This window comes from Gymnoscopelus microlampas (assembly GCF_963454915.1).
Source record: "Gymnoscopelus microlampas genome assembly, chromosome: 20".
NCBI classification, from domain to species: Eukaryota; Metazoa; Chordata; class Actinopteri; order Myctophiformes; family Myctophidae; genus Gymnoscopelus; species Gymnoscopelus microlampas.
Genome location: NC_139957.1, coordinates 27,533,288 through 27,556,210, shown reverse-complemented (window position 1 = coordinate 27,556,210; position 22,923 = coordinate 27,533,288). Strand labels below are relative to the sequence as shown.

General features: G+C 41.8%; 1 protein-coding gene across 1 annotated transcript; it reads left to right on the top strand.

Moving 5' to 3' along the window:
* The first annotated feature begins 953 nt into the window (after window positions 1-953).
* tonsl (tonsoku-like, DNA repair protein) lies at window positions 954-22,689 on the top strand. The gene is made up of 28 exons (XM_084045390.1): window positions 954-1,257; window positions 1,371-1,466; window positions 2,868-3,010; window positions 3,259-3,442; window positions 3,902-4,031; window positions 4,583-4,754; window positions 4,878-4,992; window positions 5,114-5,259; window positions 5,486-5,638; window positions 6,206-6,331; window positions 6,843-7,044; window positions 7,482-7,534; window positions 8,610-8,699; window positions 8,954-9,026; window positions 9,163-9,326; window positions 9,978-10,101; window positions 10,755-10,984; window positions 11,205-11,694; window positions 12,240-12,427; window positions 15,531-15,637; window positions 15,870-16,026; window positions 16,557-16,635; window positions 17,113-17,420; window positions 19,760-19,931; window positions 20,200-20,375; window positions 20,808-20,884; window positions 21,106-21,239; window positions 22,121-22,689. The coding sequence occupies exons 1-28, from the start codon at window positions 1,233-1,235 to the stop codon at window positions 22,312-22,314; spliced, it is 4,308 nt and encodes a 1,435-aa protein (XP_083901516.1). The 5' UTR covers window positions 954-1,232; the 3' UTR covers window positions 22,315-22,689.
* The last annotated feature ends 234 nt before the right edge of the window (window positions 22,690-22,923 follow it).

The following is a 22,923-nucleotide window of genomic DNA, read 5'->3' as shown; positions in this document are numbered from 1 at the left end:
AGACACCCAATCCAAAAGGACATACAGTAGGCTAGACTACTATTACACCAGTCACTTCACATGTTGACATAAATCAGACCATAAACTGTACCCACAAAATAGCCTAATGTTAATATACTCACCTGTGTCAGAGGAAAATTAAAATACATTGATTGAGCTAGAGATGTTGAGCACATGAACTGGAACAGGTCCACTAAAATGTACATACAAAAATGAATTATTTCAGTTAAGAAGAAAAGAAAAGGCATCTCACCTAGTCAAAAGACTAAATCACGTTTCCTGTGGGGCCATTATATTAGAATAGGACATAAACTGTGTTTATTATGACCAAGTGCGACCTCTGGTGGTTACACACCACCAGAGGTTTTTCCCCACAAATATCCCTTACAAAGATGGCGCTTTCAGCATGACATCCGTATGACATGAAGCACCAGTAGCCAATGAGAGCAGCGTTGCCATGTTCGCTTATTATAAGCGACTTTGGGCTTATTTTTCTTTTTGTTAAAGTTGCTTGAAAAAATTGGTAGTTGCGGTTTTTTGGGGCTTGTTTCTAAAGTGTAGTTGCTTATTTGGGCTTGCTTCCTAATGTTGTTCAAACCAGTGGTTCTTAAACATGTTCATGGCAAGGAAGGACCCCCCCAGATTAACATGTATTTGTCCACAGACCGTCCATCTGAACTTCTGAACATGATTTTGTGCCAGGGACCCCCATATAAGATTTGCCTTGTTAAAATGTTTACAAAATTGCCTCTTTTTCCTCAGGATTTTCTTTCCGCCCCCTTTTTTAATTGCAGATCTACAAGGCACAAGCTCACATAAAGACGCTTCTTTTGGGCATGTTTTCATAGACCGGTTGCTTATTTCTTTCGCAAAATCTGGCAACACTGATGGAGAGGCATCAGAGCTTTCATTGGCCTACGCTTTCCTGGCGGTTCATTGCAAAGACAGTTTGCGGAAGATATTAGACAATGTAACGTAACAGATAGTCATTTGATGGTTATTGGGGACTTTTGACTACGATCGATCGCGTATATACAAATGTCATCGAGGTCGTTGGGACACGTTCAGATGTGTTTGGTAAACTGTTCGTGGGAATGTGGTATTAGTGTCATTTTATTTTAGTTGTCTGCTTTAGCAAACTGTAGCAACTATAGCCAGCAGTAGTCAGCCCACTGAGCCCAGGCCTGATCCGGTGTCATAATTCATAATTCGCATTAGTCAAAAGTTGAAACATGGGCACTTCACGGGAGATAAAGCGTAAGTGTAAAACTATTACTTTGACGATCTTTGATCAGTTGTATCCTTTGTTTGTTATAAGTTGTCTTGTCAATGGCAATATACTTTGATCGTTGCTTCTGTTTTATGAACAGAGTTGCAGAAAGCCAAGATCAAAGCCCAGAGCAATAACAACCTGAAAGAAGAGGCCAACATCTGCAATCAACTGGGGGAGCTGCTGTCCAGAAATGGTAATTCTAAGATTGACAGTCAAGTATTAATACCAAACGTCCCACTTTAAAGAGGGATACAGGTCTAGTGGGCACATAAACATTGTGGGCACCACAAATTGATTATTTTTTCACCCTAAATGTAAAAAAAGAAAGAATAAAATGTATGCTTTGGAATACATTCTACATGATGATCAGACACAGTGAGTTAATGTTTGGTAACATCGCATAGCCAAGCTTTACAGTACAAACTGTATAAAGCATGGTTTCTAGTAGCCCTGAAACATACAAGCGTCATGTGAACCATGGCTAGGTTTCTAGTCCGAAGAATCAGGTCCGAATGAACCAGTGTGATCCGTTCTAGAGCCGCCTGCTAGATAGATGGATACCTTTTATTGATCCCACTGGGGAATTTCAGTCACCCAAAGCCAAAGGCAGCACAGGTGTTAAGAGTTACAACGTTACAGATGCAGAGTAAGGAAAGTACTGTCAGATACAGTAATACAAAGTTAAGAAATAACAATAAGAAGTACCATCAATAACAGTATACACCTATACAACTACCCTGCACTATGCAGAAAAACAACAACACCACCAGGTTAGGTTACAGTGCCCTCACAGTATCCCACCCTGAACAAACTAAAAGGTGTCTAGACAAACTATGCAACCAGTACTGTATCTGGAAATTACCTCCACCATGGGTTCCCACTGCAGATTTCAGATGGAATTCAGTGTTTCCTGAACTATCTCCTGTTTCTGATGTACAAGTACACCCCCAGCCATGATGTACAAGTACACCCCCTGGACATGATGCTAGTATGTCGCAGGGACAAACCTCCAATCCAGCTCTTGATGCTGAATGGCAAGCAGCGAGGCATTGGATCCCATTTTTATAGTCTTTGGTATGACCCTGCCGGGGAATTTAACATCGACCTCCCAATCTCAGGGTGGACACTCTAACCACAAGGCCACTGAGCTGGTATTTTGAGATATTAACAGGTGTAATAAACTCTTAGTTTTATGTTAACCTTACCTTATTTTCAGCATAAAACCCTATTGTAAGAAAGCATTGGAAATCTGGTGAGGGAACTCATTTCGAACCCACTTCTGGGTTTTAGAATGACAAACTAGCCTTTACCAGTTTGCATCCACAGAGAGAATCTGTGGATATGGAAACGGTCTCTGTGTGTGTGTGTGTGTGTGTGTGTGTGTGTGTGTGTGTGCATGTATGTGTATGTGGAAATTACCTGATACAGTTTCAGAGCAGGCAGGCTCTAGACCAGTTGGCAGTCTTTAAAAATGGAACGGTAACCACTAACCAGGCTTTCCACGGTACCGGAAAGCCTGGTGTCGTGAGGTTACCAAACTAACTAAATATGGATTATTGATCCTGTGCAACACTGTCTGACTCTCCTATCCCAGGAGACTATGAGGCTGCCATTGAGGAACACCAGCAGGAGTTGTCTCTCTCAGAGGTGCTAAACGATGTGATTGGAAGAGCTGTTGCCAATCGCAAAATAGGAGAATGCTTCGCTGAAATGGGAAACATTGAAGCTGCTTTGAAGGTGAGTCAATTGTCCTTTTAAGATGCTTGGAGGATTTCTTTCTACCAATATATTTGACCTGTTGACCTGTTCAAACTTTTAATTATATACATTTTGGAAATGTACTGTAGCTGTCAAACTTGCTGTCTTCATTTGCTGTAGAATGACAACCAGACCAGCAGTATGCCCTCTATATTATGCAGAGAACAACTCATATAATGATGTAAGGATGCTTAGAATGTTCATGTGTTGATTCCATGCGTCTCCAGCACCAGAGATGTCACCTGGACCTGGCTCGCTCCGTCAGGGATCACGCTGAGGAGCAGAGAGCTTTGGCCACCATTGGTCGAACCTTCCTCTTTCGCTTTGAGTCAGACCAATCAAGGAGCAGTTTAGAGCAGGCCGAGGATGCATTCACAAAGAGCCAGAAGATTGTGGAGGAACGACTGGAAGGTGTGTTTGTGTGTAATCGTTTGTCCAGAAGGAGTCCTTCGAAGTGGCATGTTCAAGCTACAATGCAGGGCTTTTTTTATGGAATAAAACACGTTAACCAATCTACCGTATATGGTAGAATATGTTAATACAATATAACTAGTACATCTGCAGTTGCCAAGTCTCCTTACTCTTCCATTGCGAAATGTTGACCCTTGTGTCGGGTTGGACAGCTACTCGTTAAGTTATTTGAAGCAATGTAGTTTTTGTAGTTCAGACATTGCAATTACCTCTTAATGAGTCGGGAGGGAGAGACAACGAACATAAAACTTAACAGATAGTAGCTTTAATAAATTCAGTGACATTTTAAACTATTTTTGGACGGCTCGTCTTCTTGTGTGTGCTGTATCACAAGGCTTACTCGTAAATATGTTAGTTATTCACAGTAAGGAACCTATACCCATACCTAATCTCTTATAGGAACTGTGCCAAGCCGGGAACTGAGTGAGATGAGGGCACGTCTGTTCCTCAACCTTGGTTTGGTCTGTGATCATCTGGGGCAACCCCAACGCTGCAGTGAATTTATCGGACGTAGTGTCTACATCGCAAAGTAAGAGCATACGTAACCACTTTCGGCCTGGCAACAGTGAAAAAAATGTAAACATAATAAAAGAAAAAAATGCAGTTACAATTTTCGGTGCGCAACTGAGTCATACAATAAGTTTCCACACTTTGTGAACTTTTAGATTTCCGCTATTCGCCTATCTGAAATATTTGAGACACATGAAAATATGTGACATACATGCAAATATTTAATCACATAATTATCTAACCTGACTATATAATATATAACATTACTATATTAAATATATATATTTTTTAAATGCAATAAAATCTAGAAGCTCACAATGTGTTTTTGCTATTCGTATGACATGCTTGTAAACATTCACATTGATCACATGCCGCAGTCCCTTTTATTGATTGATTGATTGAATACTTTATTAGTCAGAAATGTAAACAGCACAAGGTACAGTCAGACGTTAAGGCTAAAAGGATAACACAAAAATATCCTGGGGACTTGTTTCCTTGGTGCCAAATGCATTTTTTAAAATGCATTTTCGCCCCATGCAATGACTTTTACCTTCTTTCTACACTTTGAAGAAGGGACAATTTACTGGAGGATCTTTACCGTGCCAACTTCAACCTGGGTAACATCTATTTCCGTAACGGGAAGCATTCCAATGCTGTGCGGAGTCTGGAAAGGGCCAAGGAGTGTACAAGGAAGAATAAAGATAAGTTCAGTGAGAGCGAGTGCTTCCACTGCATTGGCAAGGTGAGAAAAAACTATGAATATGAGACATATTTAATAATTATCTTGCCAAATAGATATCCTATTGTGTAGGGGTTTTGCTTAAAATATCACAGAGTTGATGTAGTTGTGTGTGTGTGTGTGTAGGTCCAGTTGTCCCTGGGTGATTTTACAGCTGCAAGAGGTTCACTGAAGCAGGCCCTCCGGCTAGGCTCCCAGCAGCCTGTGGACAGACAGGCAGTGAAGAAGGTTTTTAAATATGGTGAGAGAGACATATTGGCTATGGGTTTATTTGGTGAAACGTTTACTGTCCAACAATGTTGCTAGGCACCCATTCATGTGTTCATTAAGGACTCTGTAATTGTGCTGCAATAATTCCCTAGCGGACCGTGGCTGCCAGTTAGAAGAAGAGTTTGGGGAGGATCTGCGACGGATTTCCCATGAGGCTGTGGGGCTAGCAGAGCAACTGGGAGATCTCTATTGTAAAGTGGGCTGCTACAGTAAAGCCCTGGATTCATACAGAGCTCAGGTGAGAGAAATGTTTATCAAACTGACACTTAACTACAATTTGTTCTGACACTAAATCCAATAATGTTTGTTTTTAGTGTAGGAGTTCTTGATTAAACCCTCAGTAAATCTTTTCCCCAGACACTGGGATTGTAGTTACTTTAATGAATGACAGAACGGTATAAAATCACAACTAAATAACCCATTCGCTGTCGTGATAAATAACATAAAGGTATTTTGTTGCACAGCTGTCCAGCGCGGAGGCACTTGGAAAGCCAGCCAGAGAGCTGGCTGTCATCCATGTGTCCCTGGCTGCTACTTACACAGACCTGAGACAGCATGACAAGGCTATACATCACTACAGGCAGGAGCTGGCCTTACGACAGGGAAGACCCACTGAGGTACAGTATGGGTTCAATATCTGGATTAGGCAGTATGAAGAGTTATATGGCTTCTTTGGTATCATGATTCTTCTTTTCACTAGTAAACACCACACCTTCAAACAATACATAGATTTGAGTTGGGGTTATTGAATATGAATTAGATGGTGCAATTGGGTGAAATAGAAAGAGGGGATGGAGGGGAGAGAAGGGAAGAGGGGATGAAAGGGTGAGATGGGAAGAGAGGATGAAGGGCGGAGGGGGAATGAGGGCCAGGATGGAATGAAGGGATAAGGGGATGAAGGGGGTAAGAACAGATGAAGGGGTGAGGGTGGATGGAGGGACTGATGGGTGTGGGGATGAAGGGATGTTTGGAGAGGGGATGACAGGGCAGCCTCAATGAGCTATTTGTTCAATATCTGGATTAGGAGGCTGCACAAGGTCTGAAATACAGGAAGTATGAAGTATTGTACTGCTTCTTTTGTATAGGGATAATTATTTTGGAGTGCTACACTTCTCATTCTTCACTCTCCATACTCATACACGTATATATGCAACTTTTGTAAATTTTTCTTGTGTCTTTATCAGGAGTGTAGCACATGGCTGAACATTGCAGCATCCCAGGAGGAGAGTAGCCATGCCTTGGAGGATCTAGACAACAGCTATAGTACTGCTCTATCCTGTGCCCAGAGAGCTGGGCAGGCCAGACTACAGGTGAGGGTTTACGATAACCAGGAAACTTGACTTCCTTTATCCTTACTAGGACTGCTAATCTATCTTAGCGATTATTCCATTGATTACTTTTTCCATTTATTAGTCAGATAATTGAGAAATGTTCTTTAGATAATTTGTAAAAGAAAATTATACATCAACAAATCAAAAACAAAACTGTTCTAATAGATTGTTTATACTTGACTAAAGCGATTAGTATGATTAACCACTTAAGCCTTATTTTATACATTTTTTGTACAACAGTGTCGCAAAAATAGATAGCAAAAATAGTAAATCTAAGTACAAGCTCAGTAACTCACCAAGTGTCGCATTGTGATGTGTTGCAAGCATGTAGATCGTCTATTTTGCTATTATGCTTTTTTTGAACAGGCAGAATTTTCAAATTTGTATTCAAATTGATCATAATTTTTCATAATCAATTACTTTGTTTAGTTCTATTAACTGTTACACCCCTAATCATTACCCATATCTCTCCCGGTGCCACCAACTACAGAAGCGTGTGCTGAGGCTGTGGCTGGCCACTCAGAGACGTGCTGGCTCGTCGCAGGCTGATGACACGGAGGCCAGGCTGCAGGAGCTGTGTGCCTCAGAGGGTTGGGGGGCTGATGGGAGTGAGGGGGAGGAGGAGAATGAAGAGGAAGAGATGGAGAACAGTGAACCGTTGGTGGATAGTGACATCCAGCTGTCAGATTCAGGTGAGACCGCCATGTCACAGACCTGTTAAAAACACCTGAGCCCTATACAGGATCATCTAAAAAAAATGTTTTTGTCAAAAACTTTTCCCCCCACGTTTTCTTTCTATAATATTTGTCTTAGATGATACTGTATATTTCGTAAGACAAATAGTGAAAATAGCCAATCTAAACAAGTTTATTAAAAAAATAAATACCTAGCAGATCTGATCTACATGCTCGCTGGTTGTGAGCTTTGTAGGTACCCAAAATAAGGATGCCTGGTTTAATGCGGTTAACTGTGCGTGTCTAAAGCAGGTGCATGAACCATAGCCTTCTGTCTGTCTTTCTGTCATGTCTTGAGTTGTGTTAAGGTAATTTATTGGATTCCATTCCACTCATTGTTTCTGTGTTTGGAAGTCGTCACACCTGGCTTACGTAGTTTTTCCTTTGATTCCTAGATGATGAATTTGGAGATGACAAGATGGTGTCCGGAAGGAGGAGGGCAGGCAGGGTAAGAGTCTAGAGTAAACTGATTCATCACTGACTGGTAAACATTGTATACCGAATATCCTTCTGACTCATTGGCAAAATCAGAGCTCAGAAACACTTCATTGGCCAACGTAGGACGTACAGTCACACAAGTCTTTCCCTTGAAAGAAATGGCATATTTCCGACTGAAATGTCAACTTCCGAGCGACGAAAGGTGTTGTGGGACGAAGTATGCATTAAGCCTCAATATCATGGCCCCATGAAACTATAGACTACATACACTTCCCTTAAGTTGTGATGATGCTGCTTGGCATCTTTATTCTAGAGCTGAGCCAGGTTGTCTGCTGGCACAATTCTATGTCAAATATATGTATGTAGTCAATTTCCAAAAGGAATAATTTTATTATTTCAATTTGTGTCTTACACCACTGGTTCTCAACATTTGGTCCGGGAACCCCCAGAGGTCCTGGAGAGGGTTCCAGGGGGTCCCTAGCTAAATGATTGATACAGTAGGTAGGTACCAAATGGACCGTTACGGTCTGTAAATTTCTCTGTAAAACACTCAGGATTAGTTTAGATTGGAGTCCCAGTGATAATAAATTGTATCAAATAGGGGTGGAAATTAAAATCGGTTCATAGATTAATTGCGAGGCTCTCATGGACATGGATACATTTTTTTCATCATATTGCTAATTGCATAGAGCAGCAGCCAGATTTTGGTTGGTTATCACAAAAGGACTTGTTTATTTTCTTGTTGGTTTTCTGCAATTGTTGATGTTGGCAAATATAACCTTCCAGTTGACAGTGACACATCTCTTCCATTTGTTTTTATTATCAATAAAATATAATGGGAGTCAATTAATCGCAATAAATCGCAATAATCGAAATATAATTGAATCGTAGCCCTCTGAATCGGAATAGAATCGTCAGGTACCTAGCGATTTCTGCCCCTAGTATCAAATGGGGTGTGTGGTCAAATGCATATCAAACTAGGGGTCCTTGAAATTTAAAAGGTTGATAATTACTGGCTTACTCTCTGACACTGATTCTTTTTTTGCCCTTTTTCTTCTTTTCTCCTTACTTATGATCACCCCCAGTGGAACAAGAGGAATGACAAAGGAGAGACATCTCTCCATAGAGCTTGTATCGATGGCAACCTGAAACAAGCCCAGTATCTGGTGGAACAGGTGAACAATAAGAGCTTCATAATGTAACATTGTAAAGCTTTCATGGTCAACTATTATAGAGCATGTAATGACATGCCTACAATAGAAACATCAGATTCAAAGTTGTTACAATTACTGTTTATGCCATAATTGTAAACTTAAGTCATAATTGTACATTTAAGTGATAATTGGTGGTGGCGTTTCACACCCTCAGTTATGATGGCTGAAGTGGCTAATGTTAATGTGCCTCTTTTCCGTCTTCTAACGTATGCCAGGGTCACCCAGTCAACCCCAGGGACTACTGTGGTTGGACTCCTCTGCATGAGGCCTGCAACCATGGCCACAATGGTACGCAGTTCAACTTGATTGTAGTTGATCCTTTCTTTATTCAGTTTCTAAAACTGCATTATATAGTGAGATTTGTGAGACCAAAGACTGTTGGGGGCCATGTTTATGTCTTGCTCTGTCTCTCTTTCTCCATCAGAGATTGTTGAGTTGTTGGTAGCACGTGGTGCTAACATCAATGACCCTGGAGGTCCTCTATGTGAGGGGGTGACTCCTCTCCATGACGCCCTCGCTTGTGGACATTTCCGGGTGGCCAGACTGCTGGTGGAATGCGGGGCGTCAGTCACCGTATGCAACTCCAAGGTGTGTGTTTTAGTACCGAGATAATGGGCTACTAGAGAGGCGCTCGGGTGGCTCAAGGGTAAAGTACCTACCCACCACTGCAGAGTCTAGGGGTTGATATTTGTCACTGCATGTACTCCTATGGTCTGTGATGGCGCCTGTCATCGGTGAATGTTGAGCGGGAGGAGTATGATGAAGGCTCTAGGTCCTCCCAGTGGGGGCTCCTCACTGGCAGGTGAGCAACAACAGCAGTAGCAAGCAGTGACATAATAATGAATTCAACTCAATTTGGGTGAAAAAGGAGTCAAAATAATTGTCTACTCTAAAAAGAAAAGAAAAAAAGAATGGGCTGCAGCTATCGATAATTTTCTTAGCGATGATTTTATCGATCACATTTAGATTTATTGAGAAGCGTGTTTTTTGGAAGGAAAAAAAGTGTATTTCAACGCCTAATTCAGACTAATCTTTATAGATTAGTCTGATGAACCATTTAAGCCCTGTTTTATACTTGTTATACATCAGTGTCATGCAAAAAGTCTGACAATAGCTGATCTACAAGCCCACAGCTTGTAGATCTGCTATTTTTTCGATTCAATTGATTGGTTGCACCCCTATATGCTAATGTTTTTGTATCTGTCTCTTGCCTTTCCCTCCTCCTTCTCCTCCTCTCAGGGTGAGACTCCCTTAGACTCTCTTCACCATTGGAAGAGAACGTACAACCGAGAACTGGACCAGGATACCAGACAGGAGTGCTCAGCTACAGAGAGACTGCTGAGGAAGGCGCTGGCAGGGGGCGGTGAGGCTTCTATGTCATTGTCTCATAGCAATATGACAGGAAACCACCTTTTTTTCCGTTGCATGACATGCTGTTTACCAGCCGCGAACCCATTCAAAAGTGTTATTTCTAACAGCAGGGAATCCTTGAATGCAATCTGTATTCGCTTGCGTAGCAGATATTTATTCTCCACAAATGCAGCACTTTGCATCATCCAAATTCACCCTTGCTCTGCCCCATTTCACATGGCTCAAAGCCAAAATGTGCTGAAATGTGCAAAGTAATATTTGCCTTAGAAAGTAGGTCAACTAGCATCAGCAGTGTGGGCAGTTTACCACATAGACAAGTAGCACCTGCAAACTAGCTGAATGCCTAGGGCACATAACAACATGGGCTCTAATGCCTGACAGCGAGCCCTTGGTTTGATTCCCGGCTGGTGTCACTCTCACTCTCTCGAAACTTTATACCTAGCAAATAAAGTCTCTGAAAAAGACCCTCAGAAAAGAATGTAACAGCATTTGGTTGGTGGCTACTAGTATTAACTTGCCACCGATTTACAGGAGCCAGCAACTATCCACACAGGTTTTGCCTGCTGTAATACAGTGAATTGCACTTTCATATCTGTCTCACAGATATACATATAAACACATTTTGTGTTTATCTGTCTACTTCAGTAGCTGCTGCTCCAGCTCCAGCCAAGCCATTTGATGCCCTGCAGGATAGCCAGCTGTTTGACGCTGAGAATTCAGAACCACTGCTACCCAGCGAGGGCCGTTCCCTAAACCCTGAATGGACAAGGCTGTCAGAGGGGAGTGCAGTACCGCCCAGCCCCACACGGAGGCAGTATAATGGCTCAGCACAGCGCCCTCGAGTCAGAGGGACAGGGGCTGCAGTTCTTTATGGGGTAAGCAGTTCAGTTACACTGGTGTGGCTTATAAGCCAGTTTCTGACCAATGTTTTTCACCTGTGATCACAGACTCGCCACAAACAAATCAATTAAAGAGATAATTGTCATCCATTCAACAATAATTGTGGTAACATAAAAGATGACATTACATTTTTCAATAAACACATACGCATACATACATACACATACATAATACAAAAATAATGTCTCTCTTCAGAATGACAGCAGCTCCTCAGATGACAGTGATTGTTCAGAAAGTCCTCTCCGTCCTGTTCGGCCAAGGCAACGTTTCCCACCACCGCCAAGTCAAAAGGAAGCACCTCCTTCCCAGGAAACCACCTCGAACCACAGCACCAGCAGAGAAAGTATCAGGGAGGCTCCTGAGGCCTCCGTCTTGGCTAGGGAGGAGTACCACAGCGCAATCCGAAGGCTCGGCAGTGCCAAGACGCTCCATTCTCAGAGTCTATTGCAGCCCCTGTTCAGCAGCACCCCTGCAGTTTCATCCAGTGGAACATCTGCACTGATACCAGAGGAGGAGTACATGATAGACGACTGGTTGGAGGATGATGTGGGGAACGTTCAGCCAAAGAAGAGGAGGAGAGTTAGCTCGGAGCAGAATGGGATGAGGGCAGAGGGGGGCGCCTCCATGACTATTGCACCTAGAGCTCCAACCAGACACACTGCAAACTCAGCAGTAGCAACCAGAGGTGAGTGTTCACTCATATCAGAATGGCCGCCAAACACACAAGCCCACATCTGTGGTATTGTTTAGTCAGTCCTGAGGCATCAGTCCATTCTGCGGACATGTTTTTCTAAAAAGGAATATGTTGTCAGTATCCCTCCACCCATGATGTTTAATGTTTTGTGTTGTTGTGTGAGCTTCTCAGTGACTTTATTTCATTAATTTATAGTAGGGCTGCATTTATTTCTTGGTGATTATTCTATCAATTACTTTTTCGATTAAACCAGGAGTACGTTTTTGTGTATATTTTGAAAAATGTTTATATATCATCGGGTCAACTTAAGCATTATTTTATACACGCATAACACATATATGTTTTCCTATAATGCTATGCCCAAAATAACATTATTAATCAATTATTTTATTAAATTATCGATTACTTTTTAAATAATTTATTAAATGGATGAGTTTAATACTGTGATTAACTATTGCACTCCTAATGTACAGTTTTGCCTCACAAATTTGTTTATTTTATACTTAACCCGCATTCTCCTCCTGCTGTTTTCACAGTCCCATCGCCCTCCAGCAGGGGTCTCTCTCTTAAAAATAATCGCCAGGTCAAGATGACTCAGTTGTCTGGAATGGTTCGGTTGGGGAGACGAGAGGTCACCAGATCACATAGCCCGACCATAACTGATGACGATGACTTTCAACGTTACACGCCCTCCCCACCACCACCCCAAATATACACTATGCAGGTGAGAAGCTCTAAAAGATTATCTCCTTGATTCTCCTAATTGTGTTGCCATTTAAACCATCTCTGTTAAAATGCTCTCAACAGTAGTACCCTAGTACTATAAATATGAGGTGGACAGCAGCGTGTTAGGTTGGTAAAAAACAAACAAGTAAAAACACAAAATAAATCATCTATCCCTCCTTTAATAAAGTAATGACACAATCTGACTTCAAGTGTTTAATGCAGATTTTTCATATGGATTACAAAGACGATAAATACACCAGAACAGACTTCCCCCTTTCCCACATTGGAATGTGCAACTGTCCTTATATCTTCTTCATGTTTCTGCTCGTGCTCATGTCTTGGTGCCTACTCATTTACCTGTTCTCCAGATCTTGTGTGAGTTGGCAGTAGCCTGGCATGGCCGGACTAATATCACTGGCTGATTCAGTACAGTACATATATGTATTGTACAACACGGTAAACAGACTCAATTAATAGTGGACACACTATGGACACAATGTCCATAGGGGGTTGTGGTTCTACAGCATACAATCTAACAGATCTATGGTTTGCCTAAAGTATGCAATTATGTATGCGTCTATTGTATTGCAAATGTACTATTTTGTCATAAAGTCGTTTAGACTTTTATTATATATACTGTATGTATATATACCGTAATTTTCGCACTATAAGCCGCACCTGAATATAAGCCGCAGCAGCTAAATTGAATGATTTGTACATATATAAGCCGCACTGGACTATAAGCCGCGGGTGTAAAATCCCTAGATTTAGGAGGTCCCCTAGTGGCCGTTAGCTATAAAAATCCATAGATAAGCCGCACCGTTATATAAGCCGCAGGGTCGAAAAATGGGAAAAAAGTTGCGGCTTATAGTCCGAAATTTACGGTATCGGTATATATATGTGTGTGTGTGTGTGTGTGTGTGTGTGTGTGTGTGTGTGTGTGTGTGTGTGTGTGTGTGTGTGTGTGTGTGTGTGTGTGTGTGTGTGTGTGTGTGTGTGTGTGTGTGTGTGTGTGTGTGTGTGTGTGTGTGTGTGTGTGTGTGTGTGTGTGTGTACATTTACCATACCTAAAGTTACCATCATGAGAGAACACTGGAGCAGCTCGGTCTACTTTGACATTTCAATGTTACTACATCTTCCAGAGTCATGAAGGGCAAAAGCTGATAAGGCATTGAAATACACATGAGTAGTAGCTGTAGTACCTGCAGTATCACTGTTTTGTACATCTCTTTCTTAACGAAAGCTTGGAGTGGAGGCTGCAAGTTCTTGTAGGTCCAGATCACAACCCAGTATGTTCTAAATTCAAATACTTTTTTTTGTCTGTTTAGATTTGGATAACTTATGAGCATTTGCCATTAATTTGTACTTTATTTGCTTATTCTACTTAAATTTTATGGTCTAACTAAATTAATCACATCGAATAATCCAAATAGTATTCAAAAGACTAATCGATTATGAAAAGAATCAGTTGTTGCAGTCCTATTTTGAATTTGCTATTAAGCTCCCTCCTAATGCTCTGTGATTTCACGTTGAGTAAAGTCATGTCATGCTGTAATTCTTTCTGAGACTGTAAAGTCTTCTCTCATAGAAGTTAATTAAATTATCTTATTTAAAGCTGCAATCCATAACCTTTATTTCTTCAAACCCGAGTCTCTGCATTGAGAGACCACATTTCTAACGCTCAGCCAGGAGTCAGTCTCCGCTTGGCATGGGCAGATATTGCGCTTAGGAGCTTCAGGAAGTACGTCTTGTCAACGAGTGGGTGTCTTACCCGATGTCAGATTCTACGTTTCTCAATGGAAGAGTAGGGAGACCACCACCAACCACTGCAGAGTATATTAACATACTCTACTACAGATTGGTTAAAATAGCAATTTATTGATTTAAATAAGTAACGGATTGCAGCTTTAATAAAAGGCTGGCTGTAGTTACAGCACCACTTTGGGCTTCATTACTGGAATGTGTAGTTGCAGCACCACTATGGGCTTCATTACTGGAATGTGTAGTTGCAGCACCACTATGGGCTTCATTACTGGAATGTGTAGTTGCAGCACCACTATGGGCTTCATTACTGGAATGTGTAGTTGCAGCACCACTATGGGCTTCATTACTGGAATGTGTAGTTGCAGCACCACTATGGGCTTCATTACTGGAATGTGTAGTTGCAGCACCACTATGGGCTTCATTACTGGAATGTGTAGTTGCAGCACCACTATGGGCTTCATTACTGGAATGTGTAGTTGCAGCACCACTATGGGCTTCATTACTGGAATGTGTAGTTGCAGCACCACTATGGGCTTCATTAATGGAATGTGTAGTTGCAGCACCACTATGGGCTTCATTACTGGAATGTGTAGTTGCAGCACCACTATGGGCTTCATTACTGGAATGTGTAGTTGCAGAACCACTATGGGCTTCATTACTGGAATGTGTAGTTGCAGCACCACTATGGGCTTCATTACTGGAATGTGTAGTTGCAGCACCACTATGGGCTTCATTACTGGAATGTGTAGTTGCAGCACCACTATGGGCTTCATTACTGGAATGTGTAGTTGCAGCACCACTATGGGCTTCATTACTGGAATGTGTAGTTGCAGCACCACTATGGGCTTCATTACTGGAATGTGTAGTTGCAGCACCACTATGGGCTTCATTACTGGAATGTGTAGTTGCAGCACCACTATGGGCTTCATTACTGGAATGTGTAGTTGCAGAACCACTATGGGCTTCATTACTGGAATGTGTAGTTGCAGCACCACTATGGGCTTCATTACTGGAATGTGTAGTTGCAGCACCACTATGGGCTTCATTAATGGAATGTGTAGTTGCCCAGCACCACTATGGGCTTCATTAATGGAATGTCATTTGTCAAGAGTCTGTCCTCATTCTTGATTAAATCAGACGGTGATGAATGTGGCGGAAGATGAGATTTGAAAAAGGTCGTTCATCTCTTTACATGACTGGTGCAGCAATACCATCAGTTTTCTCCAGTACTGTCGTGTGACCGCATGTACTGTATTTTACATGCACTTCTTGCACAAAACAAGGCCAGTTGAAATGTGTTAAGTGTGTGTGTTAATCACATTTCTGTAATTCTGTAGGTTCCAGCTCCAACATTGGTCACTCCAATGGCCACATCAATGCCTCCTCCCATCAGAATGAGGGTCAGGGTTAAAGAAGATGTGTTTCTCATTCCTGTTCCACAAAGGTTGGTATAAATCTGTCTCCATGACTTAATGGTGCAGTTGGTTGTTCTCAGAAACTGTGAAACTGTGAAATCAATTGTTTTGTCGCATTCTACTTTTACCACAAAGGCATTATTGATGTGGTTACAAACTAAAGACACAAATGTTTGATTTTGATATGACTGGTTTTAATATCAAGATATAATAAGCATTAATGCATACATGTAGATGTTATCGTATTCCATTGTGTTCCAGCGAGGCAGACTCTTGCACTGTGGCGTGGCTGTGTGAGCAGGCAGCCCAGAGGTTCTACCAGAAGTGCGGCCTCCAGCCTCGCCTCTCCCTGCAGAAAGAAGGTGCTCTTCTTTCACCTCAGGACCTTCTGTTGGCTGTCTTGCACACCAATGAAGAGGTGAGTCCATGCATGTTTGGATGCTCGTTAATCACCCGTTTACAATAGGCAGCACACATTTGAAAAAGTGGAGCCAATCAATTTGTCACAGTACAGCGCTAGACCTGTAAGACCAGACCCAATGACGGTCGGTGACCTTTGTATATACATTGTTAATTATCCTGTTAACTCCAGTAATGGTACCAAATAACTGGATAGCTAACCTAGCACTGTTGGCCAACATTAAGATGATCAATCAAATACCAAGCCTCACTCACTCTGAGTAACGGACAGCTTAAGTTAATGTTACAGTCACTGGCTAATGTTACAGCATCAATGCATGTGGTGTCCATCTGTTTGAACAAAGCATCAGCTAACATCAAAAATAATGTTTTTCCTATGGTTTACTTTCAAAATGAGTGCGAACGGGTTATGGCGGTAATTCATAATAACATTCCTTTTACAGGTTAGATTAATAAACCCATCATACTCTCCATCTTGAATTTTGAAGTGAAGAATGGAATTGTCATTTTAAATTCTCTAATGTTCAGGTCCTGGCTGAAGTGTGCTCTTGGGTTCTTCCACCACTTCCTGAGCGCTACAAGAAGGCCTGTCACAGCCTGGCAGTCGGTGAGGAATATACACACACACACACACACACACACACACACACACACACACACACACACACACACACACACACACACACACACACACACACTATACTTTTGAGTACATACACATTTTAGGGTGGCATTGAAAATGGACAGGAAATTGCAGATCTACAAGTTCACAATGCAACGCAGTGTGACGTGGTGACTTGTAGATCTGTTTTTGTTCGGTGCACAACACCAGCACGCAACTAAGTATGAATCGGGTATAACCCTAACTACTAAATGTCTTAGACCCAACTTCTAAATGCCTAATCTTAACTCCTACCTGAATCTTCTTCTAATTGTATTTCTAACTCGACAAATATTTTTTAACCATAAAGGGAAAAAAATGAAAATGGTCCTCACAATGTCTGTTTCACAAGTATATTAATACAAGAACACACATAAACATGCACTCTTTTATGACCCATGATGTGTCTGTTCATCCCGGCAGATGAGAACAAGCGTGTGTCCCGCCTGTGTGAGGTGCAGGACGGGAGCCCCTCTGTTTCAGTGTGTGGCCTGGGCCTTCCCACAGCGTCCCTCAACCCTCTGCTACGGGCCCTCAAACTGCAGGACAGCCTCACCGAGCTGCGTCTGTCTGGCAACCGGCTCCACGATGACCTCCTCTCTGAACTGGCTGACACCGTGGTCACCATGCCTCGGCTCCGCCTACTAGACGTCTCCTCCAATCACATCACGGGAGAGGGGCTGCAGAAAGCGGTGGATGTCTTAAAAGGGCGTACCTCCCCTCCGTTTCCGGTACGGTCGCTGGCTGGATGAGTTGGTTCTTATTTTGTATGGCTTCATTCTCCTTCTTTGTCAGTGAGCGTTAGCATGAATGAGGCAGTTGATGACAAAGCTGCACAATGAGCAGTTCTGCAGATAGGCTGGTTATTGAATATCCACACAGTCAATATGCATAGTGTGCCATGTCTTCTCTCTCTATCTCTATCTCTATATATAAAATTCACAAAAGACATAGACATACCCTTAACAAAAACTAAAAAGACAAACAAATAGGGAGTTCCATCAACACCAGTTGTTCAATACAATAAAAACATAGCCAGCCACATAGTGTGCCATGTTTAACAAACCTTAATTGATTGATTTAGCTTTGACACATTTATTTATTCCCTATAGTGGTATAAGCTAAATGAGTGTGGTTCCTCATTGCGGAAGTACCTCCTCCACCAATATTTTTTAACATATGTTTTATACTTTTATATTTAAGTCAATGGGGCTCTAATCGGACTGAAACCTTGACCAAATTTGGAGTCATACATCACAGATACTGTATGAGACGACTGACGTCGCAGGCTGGCCACATGACATCTGAGCTGACGTCTGAGCCATTTCGTTCCCATGCACTGTAGATCCTGAAATCCACATTTTTGAAGTACAAACATAGGCAAAGCGGCTAAAGTAGTGCTCTGCAAAATCAAACGACTAATCCTAACCTTACAGCATGTTAGATAAATGAAGAAGTAGAAGCACTTATTTGTGTCTGGGCAGAAGAGGGCTTTCAGCGGCAGTTGAACATGACAATTCAATGTGCATTTTGCGTGCAGCCAAACAGTCAAGAGAAACTATAACAAGATCAGAGACCACAACAGGATAAGTGGTGCGAACAGGAAAATGACTGAATAGTTTAACGTACTGGTGCATTGATGTGAATTTGTCACTAAAGATCACAGCTCCTGGCTCCACCTTGTTGGTGCCTAAACACAACGATCATTTCCCCTCCTTGTGTACTGCTGAGATGTGATACCATTGTGGTGAGCTTAGGTGTGAGTAGCTCATTTTCCTTTTCTGCTTTCAAATTTATATCTTTTGTAAGAAGTATGTGAAAGGTCAGTCAGTCCTGACCTACTGGCAATAACATATTTAAATCACTTACCATTAATGAATAGCCCTATTCTAAATAAACAACACATAAATCAATGATCATTTTTATGTGTTAAATCATTTAGTCTGTATTTTGTTAAATAAATACATACGCTAATGTTCAAAGTGTTTGCTGATAGTGTGTGTGTGTGTGTGTGTGTGTGTGTGTGTGTGTGTGTGAGAATGTTTTGCATTAAGCTTTAGAATGACTTTGACAGCAACTAAGTGGGTTATACAACTTTAGCATGCTCTACTTATTTGGAAAAACATCTTTTATGTCACCATGACTCGCCCAGGGAAGGAAAATGCTTCAGTACTGGAGCTTCTGTCACTGCGCCCTGCTATGACATCAATCCATTTTGTGTTGGTATTTTGTTAAATTAATTCATATAAGCTATAAATGTAAATATATAAAACTCTACCGACAACAGCTGTCAAAAGGCACTAGACTAGGTGTTGTGCGTGCCTCTGATTCACCAGCATGCAATGTAAATGCACTCATGGAGGCGACTTTGTTTGGTTCTGTGAAAAAAAGCCAAGCTGGCATAAAATGAGAGCTGAAATACAGATCTGTGTTTCACCCTTTTAGAGCATAGTCAGTCATAATGGGGACATGGTTAACAATAATAGGTGTCAAAAGGGGGGGTTGTATTTTTATATGAAAAGTCCAATCTTAATGATTTCCTGTCAAATTAAATGGATCTCTGGATCCACATAGAAATATGGCTCCATTGTGGATCTCAGACTTGGCTCCAATGTAGATCTCGGATTTCATGTGACCGGCCTATGACAGCCTGTGACATCAGTTACAGCAATGTAAAATTTTGTTCATGCGGAAATGCTATTCCTGATTGGCTAACCCAACCCTGAACTTCGGCTGAGCTTTGCACCACGTTTGTACGATTTGCACATTTAAGTGGCGGCGTGTGAGAAAATGTGGGATAAGCCGGATACTAAATTACTAGTAGGCCCGCACTCTTTGGGCTAGTTGGGCTGCAACATTTTTAGAGACAAACATGTACAAGTGGCATTCATTTCATTAAACAATTTTACTTATTTTGTAAAGCCGTTGTGTAAAAGTTGTTTTGTAAAATACGATATTATAGATCATTATTGTTATGAATTTCAATTTGAGATGACTGTCATTCTATCTCAGCATCTCTGTGTTGCTCATTGAATTGCTTATTTTCCCTGGTTTTCCCTGGTTTCCCCAGTATTTGGAGGAACTGGACCTTGGCATGAACCCACTTGGCGACGGTGTGTCTGAATGTCTGTCCTGTCTGCTGAACTACTGCCCCCTGCTGGCTAAGCTGTCCCTCCAGGCCTGTGGCCTGACCGCTCGGTTCCTGCAGCAGCATCGTCTACTGCTCGCCCGCGCCCTAGCAGGTGATGCTTAGCGAGGGGCGAGGCCATTGAAAAGCCCACATGAGATTTATTGTGACACTTTGCTGCACATGCTCTTTTATTATACTTGTACTTTCTAAAAATGTCAACCTTGAAAATCCTTTACATCACCAATGAATAGGCTAAACAACTGTGCTAGGTTATCAAAGACATCTATATAATATGACTCAAAGTACCCATATTGTAAACAATAGATTGTGACCCTAATTGGCAGAAACATAAACACATGCATCTTTCCTCTCTCTGACAGGCACAGGCCACTTGAAACAGGTGTGTCTATCCCATAATGCCCTGGGCTCCACAGGCTTTGAGCTGGTGCTGAAAACATTGCCCCTCTTTTGTCTCACGCATCTGGACCTGTCCGCTGTTCGAACTGGGCCTGGTGATCACCCCGCACTGGAACACCTCACTAAAATGTTCTCCCAGGTATACAGACACACACTCCTACTGGAACACCTCAGTAAAGTCTTCTATGTCTACAGACACGTGTTTTACACACGTGCACATGTCCACAATGAGTTGTACACTGCATTGGAGCACCTAACGACCATGGCTTGGTATAAGCAAGGTTAATTGCATCTAAGTGTTACCCAATGCAAATTGGGTTTACAAGATATGCATGAATCATACAATGACAGATATCATACATGTTACACTGTATAGGCTATACTTCTGTATTTTATTTCTGCTGTGTGTTTCTGCTACTGTAAGTTGAGTCACTGACGGCGGTACTCGTTCCTTTTTAAAGCATACTTGGCCAAAAATCGGATTCGTTCTCATTCTGCATGCAGTGGATATTCATGATCCAGATATGCAAGTGTGCTCATCAGTCAATGTGGCACATTGCTTCACTTGCAGGAAGAAGAATGCACGCTGACCCACTTGAGCTTGGCAGGAAATGGTCTTACTGACACCAGTGTAGCCACGCTGGCCAGGTACAGTACTGTACATCCTCAGTCTCCATAGTAGTTTGAGTAAAATAATTGCACTTTAGCAGAGTCATGCAAGAGTGCTGATTAACTGTTCAGGGGTTTTCCATACCAGGAGAATACACTAAAATTAGCACAGACCCAACAGAGCCTTTTTAATTCTACTGTTAACTAAATTTTCATTATCCTGGTGTCTGTACTTCCACCACTCTCGTCTGTCCCTCCAGGTGTCTTCCTGTCTGTCCGTCTCTTGTGTCTTTGAATCTGTCAGGAAATCCATCTGTGACGTCAGCAGGGCTCAACAGCATTTTAATGGCTCTTAGTGAAGCACGTCGACCCTTGACCCATCTAAACCTTCAAGGTAAGGGTTTACTTAAGTTGGTCCTGCTCCTGCCGTCCAGCGGATGTGTCAGTTTAGTTTTTTCTGAGGTTTTACTTGGTGCCTCTACCACCAGACCATAGTACGGCTGAAACAGTTAATCAAACTAATCAATGTAATCAGTTATAAACAATCAGTTTTTGGAAAAGAAACAATTAGAAGATTTGGTTATTTTTTTGTGAAGGTTACAGGAGTGTATTTGGTGTGTAATTCAAAAATGTGAGCTTATCATAGGTTGTAGGGGCGTTAGCGTTCATGCGGCTAACACCATTGACATCCTGTGTTCAAGGGCTTCTGGAAAAAGCTTAACTTTTCTGTTTCTCGTAACTTCAGCTGCACATGTAAGGAGGAGGGGCCGTCCATTATTAAACACATGGGGGATTTTATCATAGGTAGTAGTCGTAGGGGCGCTAGCGTTCATGTGGCTAACACATTGACATCCTTTATTCAAGGGCTTCTGGAAACAACTTAGCTTTTCTGTTCAGTTGCACATGTAAGAGGAGGGACAGTCCATTATTGAACACATGGGGGATTTCTTTCTGTGTCCCAGACTATTAGTGATCCTGTCTAGGCTTGAATACTTATTGATACTGTGATATCTACAGATAAAGTTCAATTGAATACACATCATAAATGGGATGTGCAGTCCACTAAGGCTGCGAAAGTTAATTGGACTTTCGTGCCTATTCGTTGATGTATGAGAAAAAAGTGCTGCTTTCCTAGTTATGATTGAACAAGTGCTCAATATAATAATTGCTAAGAAAATAATTGATAGTTGCAGCTTTTGACCATAGTTCAAAGTAAACTACAAAAATGTTTTGTATGCTGTATGATTTCCTTGACCGTTCCCATACTGCGTCCAGGTTGCCAAATATCCGGTCCCTGGAACAGTGCAAGCCTGGATGATTTGTCGGAGCAGGTCAGGGACCTCCGACTCTGCTCCCAGGGTCTCAATAAACTTGATCGCCAGGCCTTACATCAATGCTGGGACCGTGGCCATTCGCAAGGATGCTTCCTTGACCGCAACACCAAGTGCCTCCTCTCTGCGGCCCCGTGATTGAAAGGATGACACTTCAAACTTTCAGTAGAATGCGGTAACACTAAAATATTTATTATATTCACCTCTCTTTGTCGTCACAGAATCTTGTGGGACACCTGTAATGTCACAGATAATAAAGACACATGCTGTTTTGTTTTAGATAGGGTTTCTTTTGCAGTGTTGCTGCACAGACTCATGACAGTTTGAGATTTCATCATTACTTGACTGAAATTTCTAGTGAAATGGCATCCAATGACAGTCTGTAACATGTATGTGCTGTGTGTTAATGTATATACGTTATATGTGGAGGTCTATATGGATCCATGTTTTTTGTCTATTGTGATAGCTTATGTTTTTTTCTATAAAGAAGAAATTGATTAAAGTGGTCATTTGAAGTTACATTTTGCTATTTCTTCTCACTGGGTACATTTTCCGTGGGAAACTATTGTAGTATATACACATCAACCACAACATCCACATCCTTTTTTAGCGAATGCATCAACGTCTTTATTGTGGTTCTCATTTCATGTTTCGTCTTCGTTTCGGTTTTTAGAAAGCCCTATATGTGCCAGTGTGGTTGCTTCATTGTGAGAGAAATAGAATATAGCCTCCCTGGAGACTGATTTT